Source organism: Apteryx rowi, unplaced genomic scaffold, assembly GCF_003343035.1.
Source record: "Apteryx rowi isolate R43461 unplaced genomic scaffold, aptRow1 scaffold_25, whole genome shotgun sequence".
In the NCBI taxonomy this organism is placed as follows: domain Eukaryota; kingdom Metazoa; phylum Chordata; class Aves; order Apterygiformes; family Apterygidae; genus Apteryx; species Apteryx rowi.
The window spans coordinates 4,324,150-4,336,397 of record NW_020448863.1 but is presented as its reverse complement, the minus strand read 5'-3'; the positions used below and the strand labels follow the sequence as shown (position 1 = coordinate 4,336,397).

Sequence of the window (12,248 nt, the reverse complement as noted above, 5' to 3'; positions counted from 1 at the left end):
TAAGCTTTATGTTCTGTAAGAGCACTGAACAGCAACATATCTTTCAAAGGGGCTAACAGTTTTACTGTTTAGCACTGGGGACCTGGAATGAAGTCCTGGCCTCACTCAAGTCAGTAGAAGCTCTGCTATTGACTTCACAGGACTCTCTACCAGGTTTCTTCCCTCCACAGAACATGAGTGAATTCTGGAAGGCTGGAAAAGGATGTTCATGTTTTGTTTTTTTCTCCTCCAACACTAAGATTTACTGCAAAACAAGAACACTGTAATGGCTAGTGGAAAAAATAAAGTACAAAAATCACACACAGTGAAAGCCTCCTACCCTCTTCTGGTAAGACATATGAAGACAACTTCTTACATTGTTCTTTTTTCAAAAGGCGTATACAATGTGGCAAAATATTTCAAATATACATTCTATATAATAAAATATCATCTAACTAGTGCATCTTCAATCATATGCTGGAAATATTCTTATCAAGACAAGGTTTAAATTCCATAAATCTTTTGAACACTAGGTGCTTCAGTCAAGGCAGATTCAACAGCAAGTAAATCCCACAAACTCACTTTTCAGACTTTAAAAGGTAGCAATGGATGGAACATGACATATTATGACCCACAACAGAAATTAACAAAATCAGGGGTGAGAAACCATTTTAAAGGTTCAGCACTCCACAAAACACTCTGCATTGCAAGTTGTTATACTTGATCAAATGCTGGATGTTGGTACACACAAAGTCACCTTGTCAGACTGATGTACAACAGTACATGGTTATTCACAAGTTAAAAATAAAAATATAAAAGGTCAACATTCACATGTCCATTGATTAAAGGGAATAAATTAAACCTCAGATCAGTTGCATACATGGTTTCCTTCACCCTGCTCAGTCTTTTATTTATGCCTATACATTGAATAATACTTTCCCAAACACTTCTGAAGTCGCAAAAATAAGTGAAGGCTTTTGCACTCTAGCTGCGTGACAGCAAGTTCATCATTGCCAATTATGAATTGAGACAGTTCCTCTGTTCTTTAGCATCAGTGCACAGGGTATGGCTCCAAGTGGTGTGTCAGAGCAAGAAGAAAATTAAAATATGGTGGCTTAACAGAAAAGCTTCTTCCATTCATCATTGGTAGAATTAAAAAAAAAAAAAAAAAGTGTGTCTTGTCTGGGGTACCTTTCTAGGTCCTCTCCAGAAGAGGTATATACTGTCATACATAAATGCCTTCTGGGTTAAAACCAGATGACAGGGGATTCTGTAGAATCCGAAGGTTACTGGGGAGTTGCCTTGATGAGCCAGGGCGTTTCAGTGACCCAGACTGAAATGTTGTCTCTGCACAAGAAAGAAGACAGTTAGAAAAATCATCAAGGGTAACGTTTGTAGAACATACCTCTTCTTCCTGTTTACTGGTACACTTCAGTGTAGTACAGAAAAAAAATAATGTCACATGCAACAAATAATTCAGATGCCTAACTAGGAAGCGATGGAGATCTAAGGTACACACTTCCTACTCATTTTAGAACAGATGCACATCCTCAATATAACTACCCCCCCAACAAACATGCAATGTGTTTATGCAGTAATGAGCATAAAGAGCTTATACCTATGCATATTCAAATCTCCAACTTCCTGTCCACTTAAAAGAAAACCTTTGTATTGTTAAAAGACTGGCATTCAAAACCTGGATGTCATCGTCTTCTGTTCCCCTCTCCAGCCCACCCTATGTGTGCCTTTCAGTTAGAAAGTTTGAGAGACGGGACAGAACAGGCTAAGGAGGACACTGAGGTGAGCAGAGCACTGGATAAAGCACAACACTGCGGAGGCTGAGCCACACCAAAGGGGTTTCTGCTTGTGCCACAGTTCTGACAAACATTCAAAGCGCTCCCATGTTTCTGCCTCAGAAATTCTGAATGGAGCTATGGGCACATGCAGAACACACTGATCACAGTGGGGCAAAGTCGATTTGCACATGCCACAACAGCCATCTGTGTAGGACTCCTGGATGGCTGGTGGCCCAGCTGGATTAGCTCCTATTCCCATGCGGCTGCTGTCTGGGATTTCTCAAGATCCAGACACATTCCTTTTTCCTCTTTGACAACGTATCCCGCCAGAAGAAGAGGAACCCAGATGAACAGCAATGTCAGACATGCGCCCATTTTGTGTGGCATCTTACATGCCTGCAGCCAGGGTGGCCATGCTTGAGAGTTACTGGCCTAACAGGTTACAGATGGGACAAATGTGTATATGCACAGCAGGAGAGAAAAGTTATCTGTGGTTTATTTATAGCTTGCTAAACCCTTGGAATGAAGAGAAATATTTGACACCATGCTCTCTTAATATTATACTAACTTCTTTGCTAACAGACAGAGTTCCCTTGATGTATGAGTGCTAGCATTAATGCAACAGGTAAATGTGTTGTCCTCCCCTTTTCCTTCCCACCAAAAAAATCTGAGCGTTGCACCTCTCTCGAGCTCCACGTGTGGGGCCTCCACCTCAACAGGGTCTGCTGGCAGCACCGTGACCTTTGTTCCTGTTTGCTGGATAAACTGTTGAAGATTGACTTGTCGCAGCTCCTTTGTCAGCTGCTCCAGTTCTTGCTCCCTGTCCTGCCGGGGGAGAGAAAACACTCACTAAGCGGCAGCAAGCACAAAGTGGAATTTAAGCATTTTCTTTGGCCAACTAACATTGCTTCTCCTTTTGATGAGAAAGTCTTGATTTTTAAATTCAAGTGCAAATGAAAGAGATAAAAGGTATTTTACTCTTGTGATTTAGAAAGCAAACCAACACTCAATATTACTTGCTAGGGGTTACTACTGGTCTATTTATATTGCTTCTTCGACCACTAGCAGATGTTTCTTATGTCATCTGAGAATAATGCTGACACAAGAGAAGTGAGCAAATATAGGTAATAGCAAGCACTATGAAAAATGCATCAATTGAGCATTGGTCTGGCACCAATTCCTGGCTCTGCCGGGAATGTCCAGCATAACTTGGACAATTTATTTAGTTCTTCCGTTGCTAAAAGGAGGTTATTTCCTTTCTTTTCTTGTTCTTTACATTTTCTGTTTAAATTCCCATGTACAGAACTCCCTTACTCTACAAGTGTACTGCGTTTCATACAATGGAGTCCAAATCCTGGTGGGGCCACCACCCCGTACTGTAATCATTTATGATCTTCCTCAACAGTCTGATTCTGGCATGATATGCAGAACCTACAGCTCCAATAGATATGATGTTCTTAGACTGAGTTTTTTTCCCCATACAGATTCAGCTTCATTAGCAGAAAGAGTTGCATCTCATGTACTACTCTTCAAGGGCTGGGACAGGCTTTGCCTTTTTGGCCACACAAGTGATAGGCCAGCTACCCAGATCCTAGGTAGCATGTCTGTGGCCATTTCCATTTGGCAAGTACCACTACATCCTCATTTTAGCAAGCGAGGGAGGCTGGGTCAAGCTTCTTCTCCCTAATTATCTTGTGCAAGCAGAGTTATACAGGAACTCAAATGGGGATCAGAGAACAATTTTGTTGATCTGTTCTAGGAACAGTCCACAAAGAGCATAGCCTTTGCTTACTTTAAACTTGCATTAAAGTCACTATTAAGATTGAACTCAACAGATAGTAAGAAAAATAACAAAACTGAAGTCTAAATTAGGACCTTTTAAATGCCAATTGCTTTGTCACTGATGCATTTCCGTTAGACCTGTTCAAATCTATTCAGATCATGTGGTTGGCCTTAGCTTCCTGTGCTAGATTTTTATTTCCATTTATTTGCTAAGAGCTTTCACAGGAACAGAACTGAGAAATGGAAACCAGGCCAGCTTCAAAATTTAAGAAGATTCTAAAGAAAAACTCCTCACAATTTATTTTACACCCATTAGATTCTACAACTGGGCACATGGGAGACAAGAAATTCTCAAATTGTACTTATTTACCAACATGTTAATCCTGCAGCTTGGTGTTCCATGAGATTGTTTGAATGATAATATAACAAATTTGTCACTGGAGAGAAATTCATTAAAAAAAAAAAAAAGTGAAACATGCAAAGTAGCAGAACTAACATCAAAAAAAGCTCATTCTTGACATTTTTCAGTTTTCACAGGAAACAAGGTAAAAATGTTAAGTGTCTCCTCAAATCCTATTGGCTTAAGCTCCTAATTTCATATCTACTTGTGAAACTATTTAGTGAGGTTTTTTACTTGAGGAAGGGTGGCTTTTTGACATTTAAAATCTTCCTCTAGAAACAGAGAGAGCAAAGAGTGCTGCAGCTGGTTCTTAAACTAAACATAGCCTCATGCTGTTGCAAAGTAACAGTGACCAGAGGAAGGGAGTCAAAGAGGTAGGAGAAATTACTAGAAAATTTTCAATGCCTACTTGAAAATACCAGTTGCCACTTTTTATCACTTCAAATCTAGCAAACCAAATTTTTCTTTCCTTCCTTATTCAGAGGTCAAAAAAAAAAAAAAACCAAACAAACCCCAAAACCCACCTCCTAACTTCCATTCCCTCCCCACCCCCAAACACCCAAATCCAAAAAACCTCACAGAACTTTTCTAGTTTGAGGTCAACTAGTTCTATGAATGTTAACATTTAACCTTTCAGCATGTAGGAGAATGTTTCTCTATTCCTTCCCCATGTAATAGAGCTGAATTGATTTTCTTCTGACCTTGCAGATAAGTGTGCCTTTAGGTTTAGAACAAGCCTGGAAGATTTCAACTTAACAGGAGGTTGTTTGAGAAATTTAGACCCTAGCCTACGGGAAAAAAAGGGAGCAAGAAAGATTGTGAACTCAATCGTAGCCTCAGTGGGTATTACTGAGGACTGGTAAAAATACATAAAAAGGACTTGTAACATTTTCAGTTAGCACAAATCTGTAAGTCTAATGTCTCTGGAAACTTGGGATAGATATATATGGCCAAAACTGCTTACAGTTTTCATTCATTTTGCTTTGGATGAAAAGGTTACATTTTTTCCCCTTGTTTAATAAAAACAGCTTAAATTGACATGGTTCTGGGAGCTCAGGAGCAAGGATGCAAAATCCCTTTACATATTCACAATAGAATCACGTTACTGCAACTGTGGTACTGTGGAATACAGTAACTTTGAATGGTGGAAATACAACAAGAACCACAACTCAAACTGATGCACAAAGCCTCAATCCTATGGCATATGGTACACTAAAATGCCAGAAGTAAGTTTGATCCCCAGGGTTAGTCTCTCGTTCACCTCTCTGCTACAAACTGGATTTCCATTCACATTTATTCACACTCTATTAAATTCTAAGTGATACATTAACTTTTGCAAGGAAGTAGAGACTGGATTCTCTAGTGACATATGTGCCACAAAAGCTGGAGGTGGAGAGAAAACAATCCTGAGCACCAACAAGTCAAAAAAGAAAAGGGAGGTACTATTCTTCAAAACAACTGCCTTGTAAGCTAGCAGTTGTTTTAGCTCTACATCCATCTATCCAGATGCTGCGTTTGGATTGTTCTTTTTAATGCATTTTTTGGGTGGTGGATAGACCCAGTGAGAATCAGAAATTCAGCCTCAGAAAAGGTAAAGCAAAGATGTGCAAGTTGCCTTGAAATTTGGCAGTATAAGGCACTGAGCTGCCAAGATTTAGGACTCCAAAACTCAAGATATTTTACCCCAAATCTAATGTTAAAGTTGTTTAACACCCAACAGTACAGCAATCTGCCTGCTAGCTCTAAATATGCTATTGCTCATACAGGAGATATTATGTGTCTGCACTGTAAAATGGTCAAGACCTGTTAGTGCAGCACTACGCCAGAGCTAATGAGCACTACCTCTCAGCAGGGCAACGCAGCTACCTGAACTGCCATACAGATGCAGTCATATTGTCTCCAGCTAGTTTGGTTGATATTAGCGCTGGTATTTCTCTATCTCACTCTACTGCATGGTGAAGACATGCTTCAAATGATTTCTCAGAGGTCACCAGACAGCCAGTAGACAGTAGCAAACCAAAGCTGCTGCTGACAGGAAAGGACCTGAGCGAGCATGTAAATGTTAAAGGCTGCACATCACATTCAGCACCAGTCTCGGAAATCACCTAGGCCTTCTAAATATTCAAGAACAGATCTACCAAAGTGTTTACTGTTTACTTTGAGGCACAAAGAACCGGCTTTTGTTTTTCTATTTTAAAAAAATATATACTTGAAAGAGTAAAACACATGCAAGTGGAATTAAAATTGCCTGCTCTTAAAATTTCCTGAAATACAATTTAAAAATGAGGAGAACACCACATTCTTCCTTTTACTCAAATTCACTGTGGAGAATTTATGTTTATTTTCATTGGCTCTAAATCTGTTAAAGAAAAATTCACTACAATCAGGTCTTTGACTTTTCTTTAGCTATAGATAAAAAGGACGTTCTTACCTGTAACCGTTTGGTAGCTTGGCCCAAAGACCTTTCTACAGCTTTAATGCCATTTTCCAATCTTAGACTTTGCTGGCCCTGAATATCAATTTCACCTTTCACCTTCTCGATCTTTTCTTTGACCTCTTCTTCATTCACCTGGGATTCTTGAACTTCCCGGTGCAACTTCTCTGCTTCAAGGCCGCTTTCCATATTGTGGATTTGAGACATGTACTCCTTTAGCTTGCTTTCACACTCCAGGATCCTCTGCCTCATCTCCTGGAGCTGTTCCTTCAGCTGTTTTTCATTCTCTTGCTCAATCTGTAGCTCATTTTCCCAGAATTCTTCCTCTTCAATCTCTACTTCATTCCTCTTGATCTTCTGTTCTAGTTTGAGAATTTCCTCCTCCAGGCTGGAATTATATTTTTGTTCCCAGTAGCGGATCTCGGCATCATTGGACTCCAGCTGTTTTTCAATACACTGAAGTTTCTCTGTCTGGAGGCGAATCAGTTTCTTCAGCTCATCTGCTGTTGTTTTACAGTTGTTGAGCACCTTTTGCTTGAACTCCGATTCTTTACTTTTACCAAAAATGTCCATTAATCCTTTTGCCCCCCCAGTGAAAGTCAGAGATTTCCTTTTTGGTTCTCTCCTTTTTATTGATTTGTCATTCTGGGGCCTCAACTTGGCTAACGGAGGTAAGCTTTGCCGATACAAAGTTCTCTCTGGTATTCGAGCCACACTGTCTGAAGTTGGCCTCTCGCTCAGGGAGGGCCCAGTGCGACGCAGTATTAACTGCACGTCGCTGGCGTATTGTCCCCATTTGTTCAACGAGACGATGGGATTCTCATGAGGCGCCAAGTGCCTCTCTGTATCTCTCCACTTTTCTATGAGCGTGTACCTCCCGGTGCGACCTGCGGGAAGCGAGAGGAGCCGTGAGCAGGGAGGCGCAGGGCCGAGGCAGCCCAGGAGAGGGCGCTGCCGGATAGCGCTGGCCGGGCGGCGGCAGCGCCGGGGCCGGGGCCGGGGCCGGGGCCGGGGCCGGGGCCGGGGAGGTAGCCCCGGGTACACCCCCGCGCCCAGGGCCCCCCCCGCCGGGCGCTGCCTCCCGTCCGAGCAGCGGCGCCGATTCACCGCGGGGCTCGGGGCGCATTTTGGAGTCTGCGGCGGGACTGGGGTGGGAGGCAGGCGAGGAATACATACACACAAGTTTAGCGGGAGAAAAAAGCAGCGCGCGCAGGATCCGTACGTGCGCTGCGCTGAAAACTCATCTTAGAGATGTTCGTCCATGCACACTGTTTGCGGACACAGCCTTTTAGCAAGAAAGGCACTCCCTAACAACTGACGAGAACAGCTAGGTAATATTCTTAGCACATTTTCCTCGGGTTAAAGCACCACGTGCCTTTGTGCATATTGAGCCAAGTTTACTTATTTTGGGGACTTATTTACATATTACTTATTTTGATTATAAATTATGTCAGGAAAATTTTCTCAGCACACAAAAGTAAATGAACAAGCGAGTACTGCATTTACATGGAACATGCAAGTGCAGCTGCAGCCCTCCAAGCCTTTTTCCAGGTCTGAAGTCACTTAAGTGACCTCGTGATGCTGATTCCTAGCAGCATCACGGCAGAGGTAGAGTGTTCTACAGATATCCAGAGGAAGAAAGCAAGAATAGATAGTTTCATGCAGTTTTTATACCCACAAAGAAAACTCAAATATTACTGTTTATGTATTTGCTTCTAAACTGTATCATTGATCAGAGACAACTGTTAATGATAGACAGAGACTTAATTCCCCATCATACTCCTCCCCAGTTAGCTGAGAAACGGGAGAAAGCTGACTCAAAGCCCCTATCAGCATTATGTCAGCTCACATGACCGACGGCAACATTGCTGATGTGACAAAACTTCACAGCTCAGAGCACGCAGAAGGGACCAGGAGAGGCTGCCAGAAGTAGCAGCACTGACTTTGGCTCCCTGCACAGACTATTAATCCGTAACAGTAGCTCAGCAGTTCCTTGTGGGATATACAGGATTCAGGAAGATGCTGGGTATCTCGAATCCTTTAATGACTGTTGTGGTGTTTTCTGAGCTCTATATAAACAGCTAACTGTACAATGCAATATGGTTTACTTTTAAGAATAGGGAGAGGTGTAACTTGCATCTAAGGATTAAATTCTGCTGCCAAACACGTGTAATTGAGCTTAAGGGTCCTTTTTCTCTGACACTCCTTATAGAATGCTTTGACTGCTACAGAAAGACAGCATTTGAGGTTTTCACCAGTTGTTTCATTATTTCTAAACACTCCTACTACTCTGAGATAAAGAATTCACCAAATGCAGGAGAAAGTCCATTTCCTTTATCATAAAAGTGCCTTCACTTAAAAGCTGCAGCATTGTTTACAGAAAGATGTGAAAGACTAACTGCTTTTAAAGGGTGCTATCCCAGTGGATTTCCAAACAGCTCTACAATTACCATTAACCTTAAAAAAAAGTTAGCTATTTTAATACTATCTATGTACACACAGACTCCCATGATAGATTATCATTTAAATGAGAATTTGTTTCATCACAGGTGCTTAAAAAGCTAGCCATTTATGCAACTGGGCGGTGGGGAGAAATAGATGTAATTATCAGTGGCTACCTATATAACATTTTCTCTCCTTTCTCCACCTGCCCAACCAACTGCACTTTTCCCAAAGGAACTAAACTATCCTAATCTGAGGCTGGAGATCTGCCTCCGGCCTCCAACCACAACACTCGCACAGACGCCCCACCTGGAACTGCTACGAGACAAGTTCCATGGTGGCAATTAACACAACTCTGTGGCCCCCAATCTGATGTTGTCAGACCGGACTTAGAAAGAGCTCCCCGGGATATAGCTACTGCAGCAGAAATGTTTCCTCTGGTCTCACATCTCACAATTAGCTCATAATGCTAAAAGAACAAGAAAAATCAGCTTGACAGGCACTAACCAGAAAACAGGCTACTTTGGCTGATGGGTCATACTAGCAATAGTTAGCTGGCCAAATAAGAGAACAACAAAAAAAGCCTGTGTTCACTTCCAGGTTAGGAGTGAAAGTTCAAAGAGAACATCAAGATTTGACTGATAGTAGTTGGCAAAACAAGGAAGTGGCATGAGAAAAAACAATCCAAATCCTTAGTACCTTATAAATGACTTGAGGTAAGCACTGGAAAAAATTCTATCAATTTGTCTGAATTTCTGTAGGTTTATTTAGTTAAATGTACTCCTGAACACCATTTTCATATACTTTCAGTAGAAAAAGAAGCAGAAGAAGCAGTAGAAATCTTACGCTTTTTTATTTTGTATCATAAGGGAATTGAACATAATGCTAACTTGTGTATGCTCTATCTGTATGCATCAAATACCTTTAAAATGTCCTTCAAAAAGTGTAGAAAGTCAGTACGTCTCTAAAATGTGGATTCAATAGTTAACTGTTAAGTGTGCTTCTACTGTTTGCGTTAGTGGCAGCTTTTTATTTAATGCTAATTGGTTTATGAATTGCTTCCATCCATATCTCATTTTCTGCCTATAGGCTTTTTAGACACTATTATGCCAGTGTGATTATTTGCTAGTGATGATTAAGAAGCGTTACGTATAAATCAGTTGTTTGTGGTAGACTTCTGTTCTTTACCTCCCTTCTGTTCTCTCTCCCATCCTGTTTCCTTTGCCTCCTCCCCCAAAATCAAAATGTCCAACTCCCAGGTCTAGACAACGCTCCCACGTTCTCCCATGTTATTTCCCTTCTTTGTCTTTTCTGTATCCTCAGTTATTAGACTGAGATCTGAAAAGATTCCATCAGTCAAAATTAAGCCAAATTAAAATAATCTAAGGCCATATACCTTTGGATGCTCTTTTCTGAGGCAAATATCCTCGCTAGAAAATATCTGGAATAATTGGGCCCCAGTTTCTCACTGGAGCTGCTAGGACAATGTTAAATACCAATATTAATGACTCTTGTCTTTAGCAAAGAGGTCTCTTCCAACCCTTTTGTCAAGCCATTCATCAGAAAAGCAACCATATGTCTGCTCCTTTGATTTGGCCGTATGTACTAGCTTACCAGGAATTATTGTCACTTGAATTTGAATGGGAAGCTATTAAAATGTATTCCTTCAGCTCTCACCTGACATTTGGTGGTGGAAAGCAGCCAGTCTTTGTTGGCTTCCTCCTTGGTTGGCTGTGACTTTATGTTTTCCACTTTGCAGTCTGGCTTCTTCAGAAGTCACATAGCTTAGCAGGACTGTCTGTCTGCTGGCCTGTCTGCAAAGTTCTTCAGATGCTCCTTTTGTTTTCTCATGTCTGATAATTTATTGCTAGGTCCTTGATTTAAAAATAATAATAAAAACACACAGCCTTCTTCACTGAAAAACCTGAAATATGGGCTGCAACAGGTATGTTATTTGTGTTGAAAAGCAACATTAGGTGTTTCTGCAAATTAACTGATGTTACAGCCATATCCACTGAAGAAAGTACTTGTCAGTTCCCTTTTAAGACATCCATAGTTCAAGAAGCTTCTCATGGACAAACAGAAGCTGCCTCTATCCTAGAGGTATGAAAAATAATGCCTTACAATGTATTTCAAAAATGCAGAAATCGAAGTCTGGCACAGACTCACAGAATGGTTGAGGTTGGAAGGGGCCTCTGGAGATTGTCTAGTCCAGCCCCCCATGTTCAAGCAGGACCACCTAGAAGCAGATTGCCCAGGACTATGTGCAGTCGGGTTTTGAATATCTCCAAGGGTGGAGACTCCACAACCTCTCTGGGCAACCTGCTCCAGTGTTCAACCACCTACATGGTAAGAAAGCTTTCCCCCTGCCCCCTTAGGTTTGAATGGAGTTGCTCGTATTTCAAGAAATTTCCTTTCCTGTCACTTGATCAAATGCAGAGCCCTGTCTCCTGGTCTCCCACTGTGATAAGGGCAATGAAAAGGTTTCCATCTCTCTTGGTTCCCAACCCTCCCCTCATGTCATGGAAAGTCAGTAATAACATAATACTTTTGTGTTCTGAAGAGAGCTTTTTGGCATGCAAGACATGGACTTATATTCTGGGGTTATTTTAGTCAAAAATAGCAAGTCGTGCTAGGCTATGACCACTTACACCAGATTCGGTCCCATAACCAAAGTGCAGCCTAATCCTTTAGCAATTAGTAGGAGTTCTGTCACTTATCTTGCCTATATGGTGCTCCCTGACCTGTTCCTTACAAATTGATGTCCGTTGCTATTGCTCCTTCAGTGGAAAGGACTGCACATCTTTTTTTTTTTTTTTTCTTCCCCTTGGAGTCTTTACTCCTGATGGTTATCATCTGTTACCTGTTCTTGCATTATAATCTCCTTCCCCCACTGCCTGTCTCTTCATCTCTTGATCATTTAGAAATAGTAAATGATTCTCCTTCAAGTTTCTGTTCAAATTAGTTTTTAATTTCTATTTTGCTTGAAGCTGAAGGGTTTGAGTTGAATTTCARTCTTCATTCTTAAAAAAATCTTTTGGCAATCCCAGTAAAGCTAATTTTTAAAAATATATGTATATATTTTAATGAATGAGGGAGAAAATACTAGCAAATAGATGTAAATTTGGATGCTATAATTGATGGTGTCTCTGAGTTAGGAGGAGTTAGAAATGCCTTAGCTGGAGGGGAGGGTCTCTGGAATTCTGTTCAAGTAAGACATAAAACTATCAAGCTGCAAGTTTCCAGAGAATGAAATCACCTCACACTGGGATCTTAGAACACTTAATATTACCTTTTATGAGTTTTATCCAGTACTGTTTATTTCTTTTTTTAACTCAAACTGCTTGCAAATTACAAAGTAACAGGAAGACTTGACCTTATAATACAAGTCAGAGAAATGATCTTTTCAGGATGA

General features: G+C 41.0%; 1 protein-coding gene across 1 annotated transcript in view; it reads right to left on the bottom strand.

The window, feature by feature from the left end:
* Nucleotides 1-305: 305 nt before the first annotated feature.
* The window catches only part of RASSF8 (Ras association domain family member 8), a 40,323-nt gene continuing 28,380 nt past the window's right edge, over nt 306-12,248 (bottom strand). The window contains exons 4-6 of the mRNA XM_026066935.1: nt 6,389-7,278; nt 2,456-2,600; nt 306-1,326 (exon numbers count right to left, since the gene is read on the bottom strand). Of these exons, the coding sequence (XP_025922720.1) occupies nt 1,205-1,326; nt 2,456-2,600; nt 6,389-7,278 (1,157 nt within the window). The 3' untranslated portion in view covers nt 306-1,204. The remainder of the gene's footprint in view (nt 1,327-2,455; nt 2,601-6,388; nt 7,279-12,248) is intronic.